Raw genomic sequence first — 22,189 nt, forward strand, 5'->3', positions numbered from 1 at the left:
AGCATGAGGCATCGGAACTCTCGACTATTGTCAGAACTCTCGACGAACCAATCCGAGAACAAGAAATTTATCATGGCTAGGCACATATCGGACACGTCCGGTATTGCCAGATCAGCAAAACATAGGTTAATTTATTTTGTCTCTCAAACACTCAAAACTCACATGGGTTGGCTTGAGCACTTATGAAACATTATCTACCAACATGATGCATCCCTCTTAATAGTACAGTATTCGTATTAACTCAAATTTAAAAGTATAACGAATTTAAACCTTTTGAGTTAATCTCTTTCAACCGAAGCCGTGTATTCCAATCTTCATCAAGTGAGGGTGCCAACATGTTGATATTGATCTTTTCACTTAAGCATAACCATCTTGAGCACGTGACTTGATTCCATTCATCAAATTTGAATAATCCCAAATGTATCAAGTCATTTCCATCAAACACTCCAATAGTGATTTGATCCTTCACATTAACATGACCATCATAGCTTGATTAGTACCTTAACTAAATGCAAGTACTTCCTTCTTCACCCTAGCTAGGTTCTTTAGCCGCCAAGCCATCGCTTGCCCTTCACCCTTGCTTAGTACCTCAAAGCCTTTCCTTGCTATCTTCACCATCTCAAGCTATCAAGTCACATATTGTGTTGAATCATCCATTCATTTGTATTGTTATCTTTTTCATTTTAATTTAGCAAGCTTCAAATATGAGATCATTCCATATGCAATCCCTCTTGTCTCATTGATTAATTCTTATAAGCTAGCTTTCACACAGTATATGGAAATCCCACAATAAATAAGCCTTTGCATGAATTTCATTTGCATTGTTGTCTTGTGCTTGAACTAGATTGTTTATACAACATCACATTATTTTGGCTTTCATTAAGTACCTGTGAGATAACCTATTACCTATCCACACTTAGCAAATGGGTTAGACCTTTAATCACGTTGTCATTCAATCATCCAAAACCCACTAAAGGGCTAGATGCACTTTCAATCTTCCCATTTTTGGTGATTGATGACAACTTGATTAAAGCTTACAAAAGAATATAAACATTTAAGCTTTTGGGTTCAATGATTAGGAGAGGCTCCCCCTTAATATGTGCTTATGATTAGAATTCACAAAATGACCTTAAATGTCAATTGCACATATTAAAACATATAGGAGACTCCCCCTAAATCATTGCATCCGTGGGGTGCATCTGTGTGTGACAAAGTAAAACCGTGATGCATATGACAAGATATATCACACAAGAATAAATATAAAGGCATCACATCAAATATTTTCATTCTAGCATGCATAGTCCTTATGAAAATAAATATAACACATGTATGTCACACATAGCACTCATTACACATTTTCTTAAGTCCACAAGCCACTAATATAATATAAATAAAGATCATGTCCAAGAGATACATAGATAAAGCATAAGTAAGTCTCATCTCTCACATGATACAATCTATCTCAAACTCCAGATACATTAATGAAGCTCAAAAACTAAAATGAAGCTCAAGAAACTATAGCCTGCAGTACATATCTTTAGGTACAAAGATAAGCAAAAACAAATGTCCTAAAGCTTTAATTAGTCTCTCTCCCCCTTTGTCACCTATCACCACAAAGGTCCAATAATGACATATGAAGAACAAAAGGGGTTGCAAGCTATATCTAATCTCTGACATCACTCATCGCCATCACCATTGCCCTCGTCGTCTGAGCGTGAAGCACCGGGTGGGCGAGAAGAACTCTATCTTGGAGCACCAATACCCCCATAGAGATCCTAGCCACCATAGCTGTAGTCACCGATAGAGTACCTAGGGTCACTACCGAAGATGTCCTGCCAGAAAGCAGAACCCATCTCCTCTCCCGCACTAGGGCATGGCTACTGTTGTGCCTGCTCCTAAGGCTGCTCCTATAGAGACTGCTATCGCTGAAAGAACTCAGCAAACTGTCTGTCATATCTGGCCTGCTACTGCTCCTCAGTCTCTAGCTCACTAGCTGCTAAGATTGCTCCATCTGACAGAGGAGACCTAGGAGGATCAAGCTCAAGTCTGGTAGCTAACTGCTTTAGAGTCCTAGTGTCCTTCCTCCTAGCCTCCCTCTCCTTCCTCTACCTAGACTCAATGCCCCGCTGCCTAACCTGAATGTCCCGGCACATCCCAAAGATGGAACTGAAGAACTTACGGATAGGCAAGGGAGGACTGCCATGGCCTGAGGAAGAATGTGAGTGAGAACCACATGGTGGAAGGGAAGCTCCTCCTACTGGTGCACCACCGGCAGGTGCATCTGCCATAGCTGCAGCTGTTGCTTCCCCTAGACCTACTGGAGGTATCCCTATCTTAGGCAAGTCTGCAACAATCTTCAAGGCCATGTGAATCTTGTCATACTCAAATGTGTGCCCTATGACCTGCTCAATCATATACATGATATAAGGAGCGAATCCATAGCCCTTGAGGGGCCTCTCACCTACACTCTGGATCTCACACCAGATAAAGTCAAAAACACTGAAGGGCCGAGCATTAGGTGTCATCCTGTGGAGCAGGTTCCTACAGTAATCTATGATGTTTCCCTTATCTCCACCCTTGCAATCAATGGTCTTCCTGAACATCCTGTCTAGGTTTCTGTAAGTAGGGTGAAGACCTAGAACCTTGCCCACTGCTCCTCTCTCACCTCCTGGTGGGTACATGTAGGCCAGCTGCTCTAGAGGAAGTACCCATTCTATGTGAATCTTATCCCTCTAGAGATCATTCTCTGAGAAGCAAAGCTGGGCGGCGAATACATCATAATCAACATTGTACCACTGGCCCTCAAGCATCTAGTGCATCCGCCCCTCATCCTCCTCAATGAACAGAGTAGCATAAAACTAAGCTACCACCTCTGTGTTCTAGTCATGCTGGAACTCCATGATCTCATAAACTCATGTGCGCTGGCAAATGGCAATAGCATGATCAATTGAGGCCTTCTGTAGCTCTCTGGCGTACTGCCAGTCTATCCACTAAGATTTGGCTACCACAGGGTTCCTGGTGAGAATCACACTGGAGTAGAAGTCCATGTGAAAGGTTGTTTGGAAGCGATGATCATACTGAACCTTAGGTAAGCCTCTCGGATCTACTCTTCTCTCATCTCTGCCTTTCCTGGTCATGCCCTTTCCCCTGTAGTCAACTCTAGAAACATAAGAGGGCACATTAGGTAGATGTGTCTCAAGAAGACCATAATGCGTACCCTGACCAGGCTAGTGCTAAAATGGAGGTACTGGCTCCTCCTCCTCAATCTCTTGCTCCTTATTTGAGTTGTCACCTTCTAAGCCCCTGTTAGTGCTCTTCCTCTTTCTATCTTCTCTAGGCTCCACTTTGAACTCATCAGTATCAGTGTTAGAAGAAGAGCTCCCTGACCCCTCTGCATACTGAGGTGCTGCACTAGAGGCAGCTCTGGTAGACCTCCTGCTGGTCGGCTCAAATCTAGGATGCATTTCCTATCTTGCCTTCTTGTATTTCTCTAGTGCTGGATCATGTCTATGCTTGGACCTAGGCTCCTATCATCCACTCATGGTTGTTGTCCTGTATCCAAAGATTTGCAAGAAATTTTAGATACATGCCCACAGCTTAATCTTGAATTGCAATTAGACATAGATTCTTTTATCCATGGTTTTACAATCACCTCGACATACCACTATCACTAGGTTTGTAAAACATAGATACAAAAAGAAACTAAGCCTAATATACAACTATTGAATTGGATTCAATCAAAGGGAAGCAGTGAACTGCTCTGCTGGCTCATACCGGACGCGCCAGTAGGCATACCGGACATGTTCGGTATGCGTGCTTAGCAACCCTAACCAGGTTCCCTAGATTCAATCCATCATGGATCAATTCCAAACTTTGGGCAACGCTTCTATATCACCAATGCAGCATATTGACCGAAGGAATTTCAAAACCATGCTTTAACCACGTAGATCGGATGACATCCGGGATTAGAGTACCTTGAGCGAAGAGATGAGAAAGCGGTGTGGAATCCAAATCCCTGGGCCTTCAACCTTGACACAAGCCTTCTCCAATGCAATCTCCCTCTCTCCCTTTTCATGGTGGAAACTCAAAATCGCCAATGGAGGTCGAGGAGAGGAAGCTGGGTTGGCTGGAAGGAGGAGAAACTAACTTGGCCGAAGGGGTACCGGCCGTTTTATAACCCCGCTCATACCTGAATATCGGACACGTTCGGTATTTGCGGTCTGGCTGTTCTTGTTCCAAACTTCATTCACTTAATTTCAATCCCCTTCTCTATCATTTCTTGATCCAAAAACATGTATGTCCTTGATCCAAATATGGTGAAATTACTTTTCTTATCCAAATGTTATGAGTATCACTTCTCTTTTCCAAATATTAGCCATATATAGATTTTGATTACTCGAGAGAGAGATATTGAGAGACATAGTAGATTATGGACTTAAGAAAGCCATGTCATGAATAATTAGCCAATCAAACAATCAAGGAGAGCTATAATTATCACATGACAAGGCTAGGTCATAAAGACCAAGATTCAAATAATTTTTCAAATTCACACCACCTACACATGCTAGTTATGGGTTTTGAAAAACATCTCTCCTATGTCACACAAATGCACATTCTAACATATAAAGGGCCTTAGATGCACTTACAATGCATGTATGTAAATACATACCTTTGTCTTGAGCCCACAAGAATACCACTAAGAAGATACATAGCATGATAGTCTTTATGTTGACCTTAGTTGCCAAATAATCATGCTAGATACTAAATCATTTTTTCATCCAAAGGACTACAAAGAATGCTAGATAAATTTGTTAGTCCAATAGGTGCAAAATAGAAACTGAGCTCCCCCTAAATAAGTGCTTTAAGTAATTTAAATGACTTTCAACTACCACTTTATTCTATTAAGAATTTAGGAGACAATTTTCTATTTTGAACCATAACCAAATAATTTGCCATATTTAAATTTGAGTTCAAGAGATGCTCACAATCCACTTAGATTTGGTAAACCACAAGCTTCTGAGTAAATTGAGGATATATGAAAATATATGGATCAAAGATTCAGTTATAATCCTATTAGTGTTCTGGTTCCTGCAATACCAGACACGTCCGGTAGGTATACCGGACACGTCCAGAATATGTAGAACAGAAACACTTTCTTTCTATCCCTAGCCATACCGGACACGTTCGATAGGTGCAGGACAGAAACAAATAACCCGCTGCTTGTGATTCTTCGTTTTAGCTATAGTATTTATTTATGCCCTGCATCTCAACAAATGAATTGCTCTACTAGAGAGCTATTAAAAGCATCATATGGCAAACATGATAATTATGAAGTAAAACTAATTAGCCACTTTCGATTTTTCACAAATATGCCTATTTGTGAGTCATTGAGCACAAAATAAACAAAGTGGATATCCTATAGGGTTTAGGTACTTGTTGTCAATGGTGAGGATGAAGTAGATGATATATTCATTAACTTATCTTTGGGTCAACCATATAGAAGATTATGATAAGAATTGGTTGATAGATTGAGTGAATATTTTCAATTAGCTTGCTCAACCACTCCGACGCCTTCATCTCATCACCAAGTACCTACATCATTAACCTAAGCACACTTTGGTACCCAACTCTTGTTGGGTCCTTTTGGGTTAGTCAACAAGTGCTTAGGCACCCAAATGGCTTTAGCAATAGTTTGTGGTGAACACATCACCTGGCTAGTGCTAACTCCATTTGTGGTCTTTCTAAGCATATCATTACAAATGAATGTGTTCGGCTTAGGTGTGTTACCATTTGGGCATTCATAGCTTAAATGCCCCTTTCTTCTACAAGCATAGCATATGCGACCTTTGTATGCTCTATGCTTGTTTTGCTTGTATGGACATCTATCAACCTTGTGGCCCATCTCATTGCATCCATAGCATCTTCTTGTTCCAACTTGGGCTTCTTTTCTTGCCTCTTTGTACATTGGGCATTTCTTGGTAGGATGCCCCAATTTCTTGCTCATGAGACAAGCGCTTTGTTTATTACTTTTCTTTTGGTTGGCCAACTTGTTTGAGGCCTTTTGTTCGGCCACTTCACACTTGTTGGCCCAATTCTTATGTGGACACATGGCCCACTTAATGGAGACAGGGATCCTGATCTTCCGTCAGGTGATGGTAACTATCATTGTGGCGGAGAATGACACACCGATCTAGCTTCAGATCGAAAGATCGAACCCTGCAATCTTAGCACCACAGCTCCTCTGGTTATCAACCAAGTCACGAACTAGGTTGACCTCGCCAAGAAGGCTAATCCTTGCCTACACAATGAAGAACACAAGCAAGAACAAGAAAGAATACAACCAAATTGCAGATGAAAGATTATCTCACGAAGTTGGGGTCTCACAAACCGATGAACAGCGAAACTGTTCTTGACAGAATAATCTAAGCAAAACCTGAACCCTAATAGAGGAGTGGCGACTATTTATGAAGACTCTAGGGTCATGCAAGACCCCTGGATGCACCCCTAATGGGCCCAAACACGATACATGGTCCAACGGACCAAAAGACGGTGTCGCAGCACCCTGACAGATTCTGAACGCTGACTTGTTTCGACGATTCCTGTTGATTCCGAACTGCTTTTGATGTGAGACCACTTGGATTGGCTTCCTTATCAAATTAGATTTCCATCCATATGTGGATCATCGAAAACGGAGTCTAGATGCGTCCTGGGTGACCAATTTAAGATAGACTGGTCCTGGAGGCCGAGGCAGACTCGAATTCTTGTTGGACTGGGCCTTCGGCTTGTGTTGGACGTCCTTGCTGGTCATCATCACCTCCACCACTTCCTCTAAGTCCTTCATGACCCTCTCCAATGTTCCTAAGCAAGATAACATCATTAGGTACTAGTCTATTCTCAAAAGTATGAAAAGTATCGCTTAAGAACGAGCTCACCTCTAAATTGAGTTGTCGCTTTCGAGCCCGGGTCATTAGACCTTGCATGATGGTTGGAGGATCAGCAGGTACCTCTGAAAAAGTGATGTCCTCATCACCACTCATGTCCATATAATCCACAACCATAGCATAACCTTTTTCCATGTTTCTTGCTCTTGGTTGTGTTGGACTTACTTGAAATGTGATTCTTTTGTTAGGTTTTGAAGGAAGCAAGGTTTGAACCCTTCTCAAGCTTCTTCACCATGTTATCATGATTATCTTGAGAAGGTTGTGCTTTCTCCTTACCCTTTAACCAAATCACATTTTTCTTTAATCTTTTCACCTCTTCTTTGAGCTCTATGTTTTCTATGAGATTTAGCTCAATCGAAGATTGGCTTGCTTGAGGAGCACATTTATTAGTACAAGAAATATTTAATTGAGATGGTGTACTAGTGAGTGAATGTGTGAGGGGTTGAGAAAATTTTACCAATGTGATCACAACCTCATGAGCCACCTCAAGCATAATGCTTGATTCTACTACTTCATCATGAGAGCACTTTAGATGAACATAGTTTGCTTGTAGCACATTATACTTGCTTGATAGTTCATCTAGCCTTGCCTTGAGCTCCAAGTTTTCCTTCTCTAGTTGTGAAACACTAGAAGAGGAGTTAGTAACTAAAGCATGCTCAATTGACAATTTTTTATACCTTTCACTTAGAGCCTTTAGTTCTTCCATCTTGGAGATGAGAAACAATTCTTGCTTTTGAAGTGATTGCTCTTGCTTCTCAATCTCTTCTTCAAGCTCATCATTCTTTTCAACTATCTTCATGATGATGAACTTGTCTTCAACTTCAACATCACTCTCATCTTGATCATCTACTTGTGCTTTCTACATTTCTAGATCTTTCTTGTTACTCTTCTTCTTGCTTTTCTTGGCCATGAGACACAAGTGATGAGTATCATGAGATACTAAGGTTGACTCATCACTTGGTCACCACCGAGCTTGAACATCATTGCAAATAGCTACGTGCTGCTCTGCTACCTCGGCCATACCGGACACGTCTGATATGTGCAGGTAGACAGTAGGTCATGCGTTGCTTGCACTTCTTGCTTCGACTCGGCGCTCTTGAGGTCTTTGTGAGGCTTCTTCGCTACATGAAGACACAATGGACATACTTTCCATTGACTCAATCTCAAGTGCATCATCATATTTGGATTTTCCATATAAATCAAAAAGTCCAGTCCAAATGAGATGAGCACTCTTCGGAGGTGGTTGTCCATTGAAGATTGCCTTGTCTTGAACCTTTGCGCTCAATGTACTCAACATGACATTAATAGCTTGAGCATTGAGTTGCACACATATCTCTTCCTCTTTTGACAAATTTTTGTAGTTGCTCCAATCAACTATAGGAAGAGGTATGCTTGCATCCACAATATGCTCAACAAGAGGACTAATATCCCTAAAAGAATTGAGTACATATATTGACCAAGGTAGAAAGTTTGAACCATCATTTTGGAGAAGCACCGGCTCCAACTCGATAGGCGTCGACATCCTTTTCTCATGGTGGTGAAGCTTTAGGTGAGAACCTTGCTCCTAATACCAATTGAAAGGACCTAGGATGCCGCCTAGAGGGGGGTGAATAGGCATTTCTAAAAATTAACACCTTTAAATGCGGAAACAATTAGAGAAGGGAGTTTCCAAAATGGAAACTCCAAATTAAGAGTAATACCACCCCTCACAAGTTAGCCACAGAGTAAACAAAGTATAAAGAATATATCTAGAAGCTACAACCCTGCAACACAAAGTTAGAATAGAGAATAAATATTTTTCAGCACAGGTAGGAAATACCGGACGTGTCCGGTATACACGATTTCTACAGAGCAGCCACAAACTTGCTCCTTTCGATTTCTATGTTCAATCCAAACTGCAGGTACCTACTAGAGATGACAATATGCATAGAGGACCTGCACAAGAGCTGGAGCAACACAAATATCAAATGAAATGTGAATTAAGACACGATATTTGTTTTACCGAAGTTCGGACTCGTTCGAGTCCTACTCTCCGTTGAGGGGGCTACGGGTGACCCAGCGAAGGTCAGTCCTAGAGGGTACCATAAATGTCACTCTAGCCAAAGTCTTTTCCAACTCATTTTCCTCCTTCCACTAGTTGATTCCGAGGCGGCGGAATCGACCGTTACAAACTTTCCGAGGCACACCACAATCTCTTGGGTGCTCTCCGACGATGCCTAACCATCTAGGACCGAAGAGTTCAAGAGTAACAAATGCGAATCATGAGATTGACAATATGCACAAGTGCTCAAGTGGTTGGATTGCTCTCTTTTTGAATCTCACTCAACCCACAATTTGATTTGGCAAATTTGATCAAACATGCACTAAGAGAGGGTTGGGAGAGTTGGCAAGGCTAAAAAATGTGTGTGTGTATCAGCAGAATCAGCAGCCTCCAAAGATGGAGGCTTGGGGGTATTTATAGCCCCCCATGAAAAACTAGTTGTTTTATAGTCTTTGCCATATGCATACTGGACACGTCCGGTATGACTTACACTGCCCCAACGGTAACTAAGTTACAGTGACAATGTGAGGCATCGGAACTCCTAATGAATACCGGAACTTCCGACCATCGAAACTCCCGACTCACGTCGGAACTCCCGACCCTCAGCATATTTGAAAACTAAGTAACTGAGTTGAAGTTTATGAGGTGTCGGAACTCCCGACGCATGTCGAAACTTTCGACCATTGGAACTCCCGACTCACGTCGGAACTCCTAACCCTCAAGGCTTTCGAAAACTAGCTGTTGCCCTCTGGTTGTCCATACCAGACACGTCCGGTATGAATACCGGACACGTTCGGTATGACCAGGGCAGTAAACCATCTAAGTCAGTTAAGCGTGAGGCGTTGGAACTCCCGACTATTGTCAGAACTCCCGACTGTCGGAACTTCTGACTTACGTCGAAACTCCCAACAAATCAACCCGAGAACAATAAGAAATTTATCATGGCTGGGCACATACCGGACACGTCCGGTATTGCTAGATCAGCAAAACACAGGTTAGTTTATTTTATCTCTCAAACACTCAAAACTCACATGGGTTGGCTTGAGCACTTATGAAATATCATCTACCAACATGATGCATCCCTCTTAATAGTACGGTATTCTTATTAACTCAAATTTAAAAGTATAACGAATTTAAACCTTTTGAGTTAATCTCTTTCAACTAAAGCCGTGTATTTCAATCTTCATCAAGTGAGGGTGTCAACATGTTGATATTGATCTTTTCACTTGAGCATAGCCATCTTGAGCACGTGACTGGATTCTATTCATCAAATTTGAATAATCCCAAATGTATCAAGTCACTTCCATCAAACACTCCAATAGTGGTTTGATCCTTCATATTAACATGACTATCATAGCTTGATTAGTACCTCAACTAAATGCAAGTACTTCCTTCTTCACCCTAGCTAGGTTCTTCAGCCGCCAAGCCGTCGCTTGCCCTTCACCCTTGCTTAGTACCTCGAAGCCTTTCCTTGCTATCTTCACCATCTCAAGTTATCAAGTCACATATTGTGTTGAATCATCCATTCATTTGTATTGTTATCTTTTTTATTTTAATTTAGCAAGCTTTAAATATGAGACTATTCCATATGCAATCCCTCATGTCTCATTAATTAATTCTTACGAGCTAGCTTTCACACAGTACATGGAAATCCCACAATAAATAAGCCTTTGCATGAATTCTATTTACATTATTGTCTTGTGCTTGAACTAGATTGTTTATACAACATCACATCATTTTGACTTTTATTAAGTACCTATGAGATAACATATTACCTGTCCACACTTAGCAAACGAGTTAAACCTTTAATCACGTTGTCATTCAATCATCCAAAATCCACTAAAGGGCTAGATGCACTTTCACTGGCAGACAGGGTCATCTCAACCTTCTCGTTTGATCCTAAGCCTCTGCCAAGCCCATAGAATCTTCATCGAGGGGAGGCCATTAGGCCACCCAGATCGGTCTCTAGAACGACCTAGACATCTGCCGGGTTGTAGGTAAAGGTGCAGTGGAATGTCACAAGAGGACTATGCCGACCCCGTCATGAACGATGAACCCGGATTCCACTCGATCATACCCGTTATCGAACTCACCGAGCACATCACTCGAGCCCGAGCGATCGGGACAAGCGACAAAACTCCGCTCCTCCAGTTGTGAGAAACCAAGGATGGGGTAACGCACACAAACTCAAACCGACCCCTACTAAGGCCCAATGGGGCTCGGGGGCTCAAGACACCAAACGCCTAGGTCTGCGACCCCGAACTCGCCCCATCCGGCTACGCTTCGACTGCACACCAAATGCCTAGGTCTACGACCCCGAACTCGCCGCATCTGGCTATGCTTCGACTGCACTCCAAAAACTACCTAGGTCTGTGACCCCGAACTTGCCCCATTTGGCTATGCTTCGACTACACACCAAAAAATGCCTAGGTCTGCGACCCTGAACTCGGTCCATCAGGATCCATGACTCCGACTCACCTGATCCTATGGCACGCACCGATGCCAGGATCAGCGAGCTCCGTCTCGATCGATCCCTAAACTAACTAACTAACTACCTCGGCTGTGCGGGCTGCACCAAGGCTAGGATCCACGACTCTGACTTGACCGATCCCACAGCGCGCACCGACGCCAGGAACCGCGAGTTCCGTCTCGTCCGATCCCTAAACTAATTGCCTCGCTTGATCCCACGGCGCGCACCGACGCCAGGATCCACGAGCTCTACCTCGCCCTATCCCAAAACTAAAAACGCCTCAGCTGCGCAACAACGCCTTGGTTGACAATTCCATCTCGACTAAAAAACACGCACGCATGCCCGCTAACAAACACCCCCAGATGATTTTGCCCGAATCGCCTGGGGGCTCGGGGGCTACACCCGCTGGTGCGCTCGCGTGCACCAGCTGACAAAACAAAAACCTCCCCCGCTGGCAACACAAAAAACCTCCTGGATGATTCTACCCGAATCACCCGGGGGCTCGAGGGCTACACCCCCGGGTGCGCTCGCGCACACCCGCCGTCAAGACAAAAAAATCCCCTAGACGATTCTACTCGAATCGCCCGGGGGCTCGGGGGCTCCTGTCGGGTTTATAAACCCGAGGTCCCTCGCGGACCGACTTCCCAACAAAGGCTCGGCCCAAGCAGACAACGCGCAACTCATGGGCCAGCCCAAGTATTGGAACAATAGGCCAGAAGGACGATCCAATCACCGACCGAAAGGCCTAGCCGAGGAGGAACGGTGTCGGTTTTTCGACTCCGGCCCTCGTCTCCGACTGGAGCGCTCACTTCGATCTCTAGCCTGCCCCCGGACGGTCTCTCCGACCGGAAGGCCTGGTCGATACACTACTTCTGACTCCGACCCCGGGTGTTCGATCGGGGCACGCAAAAACCCTGCTCACCACTCTTCCTCGACTAGCGCAACCAGAGCCAACTAGGACCGACCGACCGAGGACGCCCGTTCGAAAAGGACCAGGGAACGAACGGAGAAAGCAAGGCAAGGCACACAAGTCGAACCACGATACCAGGGACCGTACCCTGTACACCTGCAGAAATAGTACTCTGCAACCGCCCTGACACAAATAGTGTTGTAGACGCCGATGTTTTCTCTACAGTATTATGGGCGCCATTAACTCCCATGCGGTAAGGCTCCCCCCACATGCCTCTGGGCATCGACGGTGTTGTGGGCGTCGGCATTTACCATACCGAGTAAACATGGTAAAACTCCTCATATGCCTATGGGCATCAACAGTATAGCAGGTACCGACATCTGCCACACCCGATCAAAACGACGCAGCCTCCCAGTGCATCCGACATCCAACTATATTGTGGACGTCTACCATCATCCTGTACCCGCCGGCGTAGGCAGCAAGGTTTAGAAGCATACGTACTCTCTCTCTCTCACTTGTAAGTCCATCACCTTCATCTATAAAAGGGGATGCGCTCTCTTCCAAGAGACTTAGTTAAGCCAAGTCGATTCAAGTGCTTCTAGACTCATTAGATCGATCGAGTTCGCTAGCTCACAACCACAAAACCACCAGGTTCAGACCTCAAGCATACGCTTGAACACATAGCTCATAGCGGAGCTCCTGTCGCTCTCGGCCCTTCCGACCGGAGCCGACCGGACCTCTTGTATCCCCCATCTTTCTCCTTCTCGTTTGTAACCCCACTATAAACTTCGAGCACCTGGGCTCAGGAATAAAGTCATCGACCGACTCCAACTGGACGTAGGACACGTTGCCTGAACCAGTATAAACCCTGTATCATTGAGTGCTAGACCACCTCCGATCACAACGTACGGTAAAACTACAAATATTTACTTGTTGATCACTTTCTGCACCGACATCTTGAGTGTCATGCTAAAAAAATCGAGACTAGATGCTTTCATGAGATACTAGCCGGTCATGAGCTGGATTCTTGTTTTGGCGCTCGGGGTGGGCACATTTAGGCCCCATTTGGATGACAAAAACGTTTTGGATTCTGAGGTGAATCACCAGAATCGCTCCTAAACATCTAAATAGGTGACAGAAACATTTCGGATTCTTAGATAAACGTTTCTCGTTTTTTTACTAGGAATGAGAATCACCTAAATAAGTGTTTCGCAGTGATTCTAGTTCATTTCAAAAAGAATCTGAATCAATAGCCAAATGTTTCACTAATTCTTATCAAGTAACTCATATTTTAACAAGAAACATTTCTAGAGAATCGAGATCTGAAACGTTTGGAGAAGAATCTAGATAAACCCGTAAAGAAGCTGCATTCTCTTTGAAGGGAAAAGGGCGGAAAAAAACGGAAAAACAGCAGCGGCTGCTGCTGCTGCACGTGGGAACCTCGTGTGAACTCTGGCCCCACTTAGCCCAAATTCATTTTTCTAAAGATTTTGAATAGAAAAGAAATTAAGAAAAGGGAAAGGGAAAGATTATCCTCTCCCTCCCCTCCCTGTACACAGCTTTCTGTTACGGAAAAGCGGGCAGCGGCGGCCGGGCGGCCGGCAGGCAATGCAATGGTAGTAGCTGCTGCCCCTGCGCCTCCAGTTCCAGCACCACCAGGCAAACCGCCCCTTCCTATCCTCTCCTCCTCCCTCCGCCGCGGCTCCTCCAGCTGGTGGTTCTCCAACGGCAACACCCATGGAAGAGACAGCACCACCGCCACCACGAGCAGCAGGGCGACGAGGAGGAGGTGGTGGTCCGACCCCGACGGCAGCCAAGAAGACTACGGTTCCTCTTCTCTAGAGGAGGAGGAATACGATTATGATTACGAGGATGACGCTGCGTTCCCCGGATTTGGTGGTGCCGGGGAGCTGTTCGACGAGCCCTGGTTCTCCAAGGTCTGCTACATACATATTGTATAGAATTTTTGTTCCTGTATTTTTCCCCTTTCTTTCTGGTAGGCTCTGTCATTATGCCATCAATAATTTCAATTTTCTTTTTGAAAACATAACTTCAATTTTCTTGCGTGCTCTGGACAGTGAGCGTATAATGGGATTGGGATCATAGATCCTTTGCCAATCATTCTGAGTTACATTTAAAAATGCTTGAAATTAAATCAAATCATCCTTCATTTTTTTTCTGGTATTAAATCAAGCAACAATATATTTCTTTTGCCTAGTATATCTAAACCAAATCTCTACTTATAATTCTCTAATTTGGAACTTAACTGATCGCTACAATCAATTAGCCCAGACTCATCAGCTTCTGTTCCTGCTGCTTTTCATTTCATCACTAATTTAGCATGCATATCAGATCAGTACTGTAATAAAATCAATGAATGAATAACTGTGCTTCGTTGTTGTCGTAGTGACTGATCAATGGCCTGCTGCTTTCTATACTTGTGGCCTAGGTATTTAAGATGTACGGATTCCTGCTACCGGTGATGCTTGTGTCCATGTTTGCTGCAACGGGGACAAAGGCCTTTCTAATGGCCATGGCGTTCCCGCTCGGTCAGTCGGCCATATCATTTTTGCTTGACGCTGTATGGGGAAGGAGAAAAGGCAACCGCGACGACAGGTGGAGGAGACGAGTCCAAGAGGAAGAAGAGAAAGATTACCCTGAGGACGCCACCGACTTTGCAACAGGTGGGCGAGGCAACAGATACAGCGGCGGCGGCTATTATGAGGGGAGGAGAGGGAGGCAGAGCTACCAGTCAAGGGTTTCTAACGATTTTGCTGATGCTGCCGCAACCGCCGTTGGAGTTGATGATAACACCAAGAGCAGCAGCAGTGGAGATGGCTGGGGAGCCAGCAAAAGCAGTGGCGGATATGGAGGATGGGATGAGCTTCTGGACAACAACACTGCTGCTGCCCAGGAGGCGAAGAGGAGCAGCAACTCATTCTCATCTGGCAACACTGGTTACAGCACGAAATCGCGGCCTTCAGCGACTGGGGAGGAAGATGCGGATTATGCTGCCGCTGCTGCCGGTCGTGGAAGAGTGGATCAGGGAGTAGGAGCTCCTCCAGAAAGAATGAGAATGAAACGACGGCGGATGCCAAGAACAATGGGGCTGGGCAGTACCAGGTACAAGCAGGCGCCGCTCTTGATGCGCTTGTTGGTGGCAGTCTTCCCGTTTATGGGATCATGGTTCAGGTTGTAGCACTGGTAACGCAAATGTAAATGAATTAAAGCTGTGGACGCAAATGTAAAGGAATTAATTAAAGCTGTGGAGTTAATTAAAGCTGTGGACGTTACGGCAATACGTACAATTTGATCTGATTTCATTTCCATTTTTTGTTACTGTTCTGCGAACCAAACAGCACGGTTGTGATATATATTAGCCCATGGTGGTTCATTCATGAATTCAAAAAAAAGTAAAAGTGACTAGTGGCAGTAAGCAAAGGATTACGATTGTGAAATTGCCTTCGTCCGGTCTTCAGGCAGTCACAGAAGTTTGATTCAGTCGTAGGCAGGAGCCAAATGAGATCAGATGTGAAGCCATGGATTACAAGGAAGGCAAGCGTCGTGAAGAAGATCGATTGATTCAAGCAATGTGCCTGCAGCATCAGCTTTCTACTGCTGCGTCCGCCATTGCGAGGGGGGAAACACAGCATCTGCCTATCTATACTTAAAGGATGGAGGGCCTTGGTTCTGACTGGAGCAGGGTAAAACTGGAACTGAAATTGTTTTTCCTCACTTGGGTGCATTCTTGGTATCCTCCACGAAGATGATCGCTGCGTTGCTTGTGTTACAGCAGAGCCCTTTCTCATGTACTAGGAGCATACTCCTGCAATGGAGAAATGTTTTCGGGTGAAAACGGAGACGATTGAGATCGATTTATGTGAACGTTTCCCTTTCTGATCGATTTATGTGGATGCTTTCCTTTCTTTCATATTTGAAGGCCATTGTTATGATGAGTATGAAGAGTTTTTTTTTTAACTGGGCGGTATTTATTTCATATGAGCTTACATAAACGTTATCTGGAACGTTGCACGTAATGTGCTCCTCTCATTCAACGCTACCACCCAACACAATTACACAACTAACTTATGTTCAACACTACCCACAGCCAACACAACTAACTTATGGCTTACGAGCAGCCCTATTACAAGCTCTAGGGTTTAAACAACGACACTCAAAACTGAAGTTATGAAGAGTTGTTACTTAACCCTTGCTGCAATACGGCGAGCAATTCGTAAGTGGACAAAGAGACACGAAAGTTTAAAGTTTATATTATAACCAGTACTCTGCTACCACAGTACGCTGCAACTTAATTGACATCGGTTGCCTAACACCACCATTGCACAAGCACAACGCAACATATGCCATCATCTCATCAGCGTCGCGAGATCGCTTTCGTTAACATCTGTAAAGTACTGTAAGATGTATGTATGTACTTATGAATGAATGAATATGAGTATGTATGTATGCATTGTGTGTGTAACGAACGGGAAAAGGAGAAAAACGGAAAGAAAAGAAATATACAAGCCTATCTAGGTTGAAGAGCATTGAGAAAATGCAGCGCAACGGGGGGGGGGGGGGGGGGGGGGGGGGGGGGGGGGGGGGGGGGATGTTTGAGAAAAGAATTTTTCCCTTTTGTCAGGCAGGCTTGTTTGCTTTCAGCTGTTGTTACTAGTATCGCATTATTTGAACCAGGTCTTGGCAGAGCAGCTTCCCATGATCCTGGACGCTACCAAGTTCAGGAAGGCATAGGCATCGTCATCATTCCACACTAGGAGGCGCGAACAAAAAGGGCAGCAACATCGCGGTTAGGTTATAGGCACGATGATGTCTAGGTTCTTCTGCAGCAGCCAGCCAGTAGGGTAATTCAGCTGTGGAGGTTCCAAGTCGAAATTCCAGACCATAACCCGAGTGCAGTTGTCTGCGAGGCCTTCCATTTGAGTCTCGTCCTCGACAAGCTTCTCAATGAATCTTGACTCCTGCAGTGCCACGATTTGCATCAATATACAGAAAGATGTTTCCTTGTGTGCTTTAGTAAGTTGCCTCTTTGGTAGGTTTTATTTCAGTACTGCATTCCACCACCCATAACAAATATTCATGTGGCACTTATACATTTTAACAACACTGTGGTTTCATGTGTTACTCTAATGTATGGATGGTACTTCAGTTACATTTGGTTCAGATTCCTCTCAATAGGTTGTATCTTAAGTTCAGTAATTCACTGAATCTAGTGAATCTTCATATTGCAGTTTTATCCAACAGGGAGACATTGCAGTGATTTATGCATGCTCTGCTGGATTAAATTTAGTCAGGCAGATATTGCCATTAAGATGAAACATCAACACAATAGATTGGTCTCTATTAGGAAACCAAAGTTCCACTGTTCCACATCTATGTGAAACCATATAATCGTCTTCTTTGTTTTCTACTTTTCATTTTAATTAAAAATAGTCATAATACTAACCTGCAAGCCACCTCTGCCACCTGAATGGAGTATAATAGACTCTAAAGTGGGGCTGTTCCATCTCTGGGGATCCCAAAGTATAGTGCTGTTAAAAGCAAACCCAGAGAAACCAATTGGAAATCGACGAGGTACACCCCTTCTCTGGTTTGTATGCCATCCAGTGACCTGATTACCCCTACAAATGGGCCCTTCCAAAACAACCTTATACCTGGCTCCAACATGTGTTGCTACTGGCCACGTACCAAAGCGCCTGCAGGACATTGAACAAAATCATCAGGAACATTTTCGACTGTCACTTTGAGACGAAAAGTGCTCATAGAAGATTGGTAACAGTGAATATTACTGTGTTATAAATAGCATACATTCCCATGTAAATATTGAAGAAAGTACTACAGGAGCACTCATGGTTGTACTATAGTGATTAAATCCTACGCTGTTCTTAGATGTGAAAAGCAGCCAGCTATATACAGAGTAGGGAGGTCATAATCCCCTTGTGTCAGAAATCTCAAGGAAATATTATTGCACTGTGTACTTGGACACACTGGTACGAACTGCGGCAGGAGAGGTTTCACTATGGATTGCAGCCAGGGCTAAGGATCTTGGGAGTTGAATAGCTAAATAATGTTGCTAACATGGCAATAGTCGTTGATTGTTTCTAGGTTTTATTTGTGGCACGAGTGAACTGATATCTTGTGGGTGTGTGGGTGTGGCGACTTTTATTCCTTCTTTAGTGAAATGGCATGCATCTCGCGTTCGAGGGAAGAAAAAATTGGACCAGGACGTTCTACTACATTGCGTTTGCATCCACACCAGAAGGCGGTTAGTTAAATGACTAAAACGCAATACGCTTAGTAGGATATCCTTTAAAGGCATCTAAAGTAATCATCAAGTAAGCTTTTATTTAGTGGAGGAAAGAAATGACAAAAGCTCTGCTTCCTATTAAAATTTTGAAAATGAAATAGGCTTTAGTATGGTGGGCCATTCTACAGCTCTAGCAAGCACAGAGCACACATAAAAATGAAATTATAGCTACTAGAAAGGAAGACTGATAAAGTGGGGGGAAAGGCAAAAAGGAAGAACTGGATTCTTGCATCAAGCTCCACCTAAAATGCATATCTCCATCCAACCAAATAGACTGCAAACCTTTAGTTTCTAGAGAAGTATCGTTTTAGCAGAGTTGATTGTATCATTTACAACACCACTCCATATCAGAGGATTTTAGAAGCAAAAAAAAAAATTTAATACTAACTAGCAATCACAGGCATACAGTCTCGATATGGAACAAGCAGAAAGATTTTACAACATCGACAAGCAAAATACATGGCAAAAGGTAGCACGACCAAGCAAACGATTGGTCAAAAGTATTTTGATGATTAAAAGTGCATCAGTAAACCGTGTATATCCATGCTAAGTTAGGATCGTCCATTATTTCAAAATTTGTCCATGAATAAATTTGTGATAAACAAAACTACTATAAATTCCAGTACCACAAAGAAAGTGTCAGCACAGAAAGATCACCTGATTTTTCGCATGTCTTCAAATAAATCAACTGAGTACACTCTCTCCTCATCAGCAAAATGTACTATACCATCTAAACGGTGCTTCTTGATATGAAAAATTGCATTGTTCTTCTGGCAGACAATAATCTTCCTTATGTTTGTGCTGTTCCTATTGCAGATAAGATGCCTGTTCATAACCCCAGAAGACCTCAGGATCTCCGCTGTTTCACGGGACTGATACGGCCACTCCGCCACAATCCACAGAAGAGGAGGTGGTACATTTTTCAACACATGAGCCAGACGATTCAAGTAATACGCCTGGTGTGGTCGAACAGAAGTCGTCGTCACAATTATCAGCTGCTTCCTCGCAACAAAATCAGAGTCATTAACAGAAGGTTGGACATGCGACGCTTCGATGAAGTCCACCTCATCATCCAACATCACAGGAACTGGAGGACTCTCATCAACCAGTTGTTCTTCGGTGGCTTCAGTCTCTGCCGCAGCCACAAACGGCTCCAACTTCGTACTTTTAAGCTCCAGCATTTGTCTGTCAACCACATCTCCATCGAACGGAAGCGTCTCGTTTTCAGAATCTATGTTGTTGGATAAATCGAGAGAGAAGGGTGGTGTGAATCCAATGAAAACTCCCACCAAGAAGCACACAAGCAGATGGAACATGGGCCTCTTCCAGTTCACCCCCTTGTACTTTGGCCTCTCCAAGGACCGAGAGTGCCTGTGCGATGACAAGGCTGCCCACAGAGACTTGAGGCTGCTGGACATCCGGACAGGGTCCAGAGAAGCCACCGACGTCAACAGCCCTCTCATGGCGACGTAGGACTGCGAGTACGCCAGCTTGGGGGACGGCGAGGGGTCGAATTCCGACCAGTCCTTAACCGAACCCGCCGAACCCTCCCGCTGCATTGCGCCGGCATTTCTTCGGGCCATCGCAGGAGCTCAGCACCGTCGTCGAGCATGTACAGCACTGGAGTCCAGCGGCGCACCTAACCCGGGGTCAAAATTAAAGAAAATTACCAGCTATTAGCACTGCGCCACGAAGCACAGTAATCCAGAACAAAAATGGACCGATTGGTGTCCGTCACTGAAGGAGAATTTCGAATTATGCAGAGGGAAATGAACTATCGATTCAACCAGGGCGTCCTTACCGACAAAAGAAGAAGCAAACAATCCCAAGCGGGTCGGATCTTTACTCCGCGGCCGCCGACCAGGGACGGAAGTGCGAGAGATGGAGTCGATGGCGCGAGGGCGCCTGATCCGGGTGGCGGCAGCGCACCCGGCCGGCCGGCGCGGAGGGGATTGGAACGAGAATCCCAGCAAAGGAAGGCAATTACCTGTGGTTCTTTCCCTTTTCTTGTGTCGGCCTCGGAATTTGTCTCGGGAGGTAGGAGTTGGTGAGGGTAGAGAGCGAAAGAGAGGAGAGGAGGAGGAGGATGGCTGCGCAGTCGCCGTCGGGAAGGTGAGGGAAACGAGAGCCCCCGTTGCATTTAAGCCCCTCAGATCGCGGCATTTTAAGATACTCATCATTGATAGCCATAGCCATGCGGCCATTGGCCATTGGCCATTGCCTAGCCACGTTTAGATTGCAAATATTTTCAACCTGATGAATAGTAGCACTTTCGTCTTATTTGATAAATATTGTCCAATCATGGACCAACTAGGCTCAAAAGATTCATCTTGTGATTTTCAACTAAACTGTGCAATTAGTTATTTTTTTTATCTACATTTAATGCTCCATGCAAGCGGCTAAAAATTGATGTGACGGAGAGAGAGTGAAAAAACTTAGAATTTGGAGGTGATGTAAACAAGGCCCTAGTGCTTGTGGACTGTGGCGCATTCAACACGGTATGGCAAAAGAGAATACTTTTGTAATTAATTGATTTCTTTAAAATATTACATATATGAAGTCTTGAAATGGAACATGAAATTATTTTCTTTTTGAAAAAAAGGAAGCTTATATCTATGCCACTACACCTAACACGGTGTACGCTTTAGATTATAGACCATATAAAATCATAGAAGTTTATTGTTATGGGTATTATATTGGGATTTGCTATCTACATGCGCCTGAAATTTCTCTTTGTTTCAGGCGATTGATCTGAGCCATTGGATCTTCATCCAACGCTCCACCTCTGTCTCCTATTCATCTTCTTTCTCCTGTCGCCCCGACCCTGACCTCGCACCCTGCCGCCGCGCGCTGCCCCACCGTGACGCGTCGCGGAGCTGCGGCCAAGCCCTACCATGCCCGCAGCAGCCTCCCTCTTCCCCCCCCCCCCCCCCCCTTCTATGCCACAACGCATACATTGTATATATAAAGCTTTAGATTATAGACCATATAAAATCATCATTGTAACTGAAGGTAGAGCTCTTAAATTCTCCCTTGGTGTTAGAGGTGATAGAAAAAAAAAGAACCTATTGTTATAGACATTATACTGGTTAGTAACAGAATTAGGACACAAACCTTCACTAGCGTTATATATACGCATGTAACAGAAATAGAGGTATGGCTACCGTTGTGTTCTAGGTTCGTAACTGACAGAATAGATGGTAGACCTCATAACTGACAAAATAAATTATGGTTAAGAAACTTGCCCTGACTATGATCGAGCTAGTACATGATGTGTAAATTAAAAAGAAAAAAGAAGAATATTATCATTGTTTCTAATAATAACTCAAAAGAATATCATTGTTTAGTTATTTGGTGAAGCTTATCTTTATAGTGCCCAAACGTTGTAACCGATGATAAAGCATTAGATTCTCCATTGGCTGATGAAAAAAGGAATCTATTGTTACATTAGTTCATAACAGAACAGTGATATGAAGCTTCGTATAAGTAATGAACCAAAACA

At 44.0% G+C, this 22,189-nt stretch overlaps 2 protein-coding genes across 3 annotated transcripts; one reads left to right on the top strand and one right to left on the bottom strand.

Moving 5' to 3' along the window:
• The first annotated feature begins 13,889 nt into the window (after positions 1-13,889).
• On the top strand, positions 13,890-15,661 carry LOC136458700 (uncharacterized). Of its 2 annotated transcripts, none has more exons than XM_066458627.1 (2): positions 13,890-14,299; positions 14,812-15,661. In XM_066458627.1, exons 1-2 carry the CDS (start codon positions 13,976-13,978, stop codon positions 15,559-15,561), a joined length of 1,074 nt encoding a protein of 357 aa, XP_066314724.1. In that variant the 5' UTR covers positions 13,890-13,975; the 3' UTR covers positions 15,562-15,661. The 2 variants fall into 2 exon arrangements, with proteins under 2 accessions (XP_066314724.1, XP_066314725.1); XM_066458628.1 differs by having other exon boundaries at positions 14,821-15,661.
• Positions 15,662-16,970: 1,309 nt separating this feature from the next.
• On the bottom strand, positions 16,971-20,799 carry LOC136458701 (probable beta-1,4-xylosyltransferase IRX9L). The gene is made up of 4 exons (XM_066458629.1): positions 20,489-20,799; positions 19,345-20,326; positions 17,827-18,076; positions 16,971-17,341 (listed from the first exon to the last, which is right to left on the bottom strand). Exons 2-4 carry the CDS (start codon positions 20,268-20,270, stop codon positions 17,171-17,173), a joined length of 1,347 nt encoding a protein of 448 aa, XP_066314726.1. The 5' UTR covers positions 20,271-20,326; positions 20,489-20,799; the 3' UTR covers positions 16,971-17,170.
• Between the last annotated feature and the right edge of the window lie 1,390 nt (positions 20,800-22,189).

Source organism: Miscanthus floridulus, chromosome 6 (genome assembly GCF_019320115.1).
Source record: "Miscanthus floridulus cultivar M001 chromosome 6, ASM1932011v1, whole genome shotgun sequence".
Taxonomy (NCBI): Eukaryota; Viridiplantae; Streptophyta; class Magnoliopsida; order Poales; family Poaceae; genus Miscanthus; species Miscanthus floridulus.

What these genes read in the sequence shown, in the direction of transcription:
- LOC136458700 (XM_066458627.1), top strand. Translation starts at nt 13,976, where the DNA reads ATGGTAGTAGCTGCTGCCCCTGCGCCTCCAGTTCCAGCACCACCAGGC. An exon ending in ACGAGCCCTGGTTCTCCAAG is followed by an intron (nt 14,300 to 14,811) that starts GTCTGCTACATA and finishes CTTGTGGCCTAG; the next exon opens with GTATTTAAGATGTACGGATT.
- LOC136458701 (XM_066458629.1), bottom strand. Translation starts at nt 20,270, where the DNA reads ATGGCCCGAAGAAATGCCGGCGCAATGCAGCGGGAGGGTTCGGCGGGT. An exon ending in GAAGACATGCGAAAAATCAG is followed by an intron (nt 18,077 to 19,344) that starts GTGATCTTTCTG and finishes AATGTCCTGCAG; the next exon opens with GCGCTTTGGTACGTGGCCAG. An exon ending in GTGGCAGAGGTGGCTTGCAG is followed by an intron (nt 17,342 to 17,826) that starts GTTAGTATTATG and finishes GTGGCACTGCAG; the next exon opens with GAGTCAAGATTCATTGAGAA.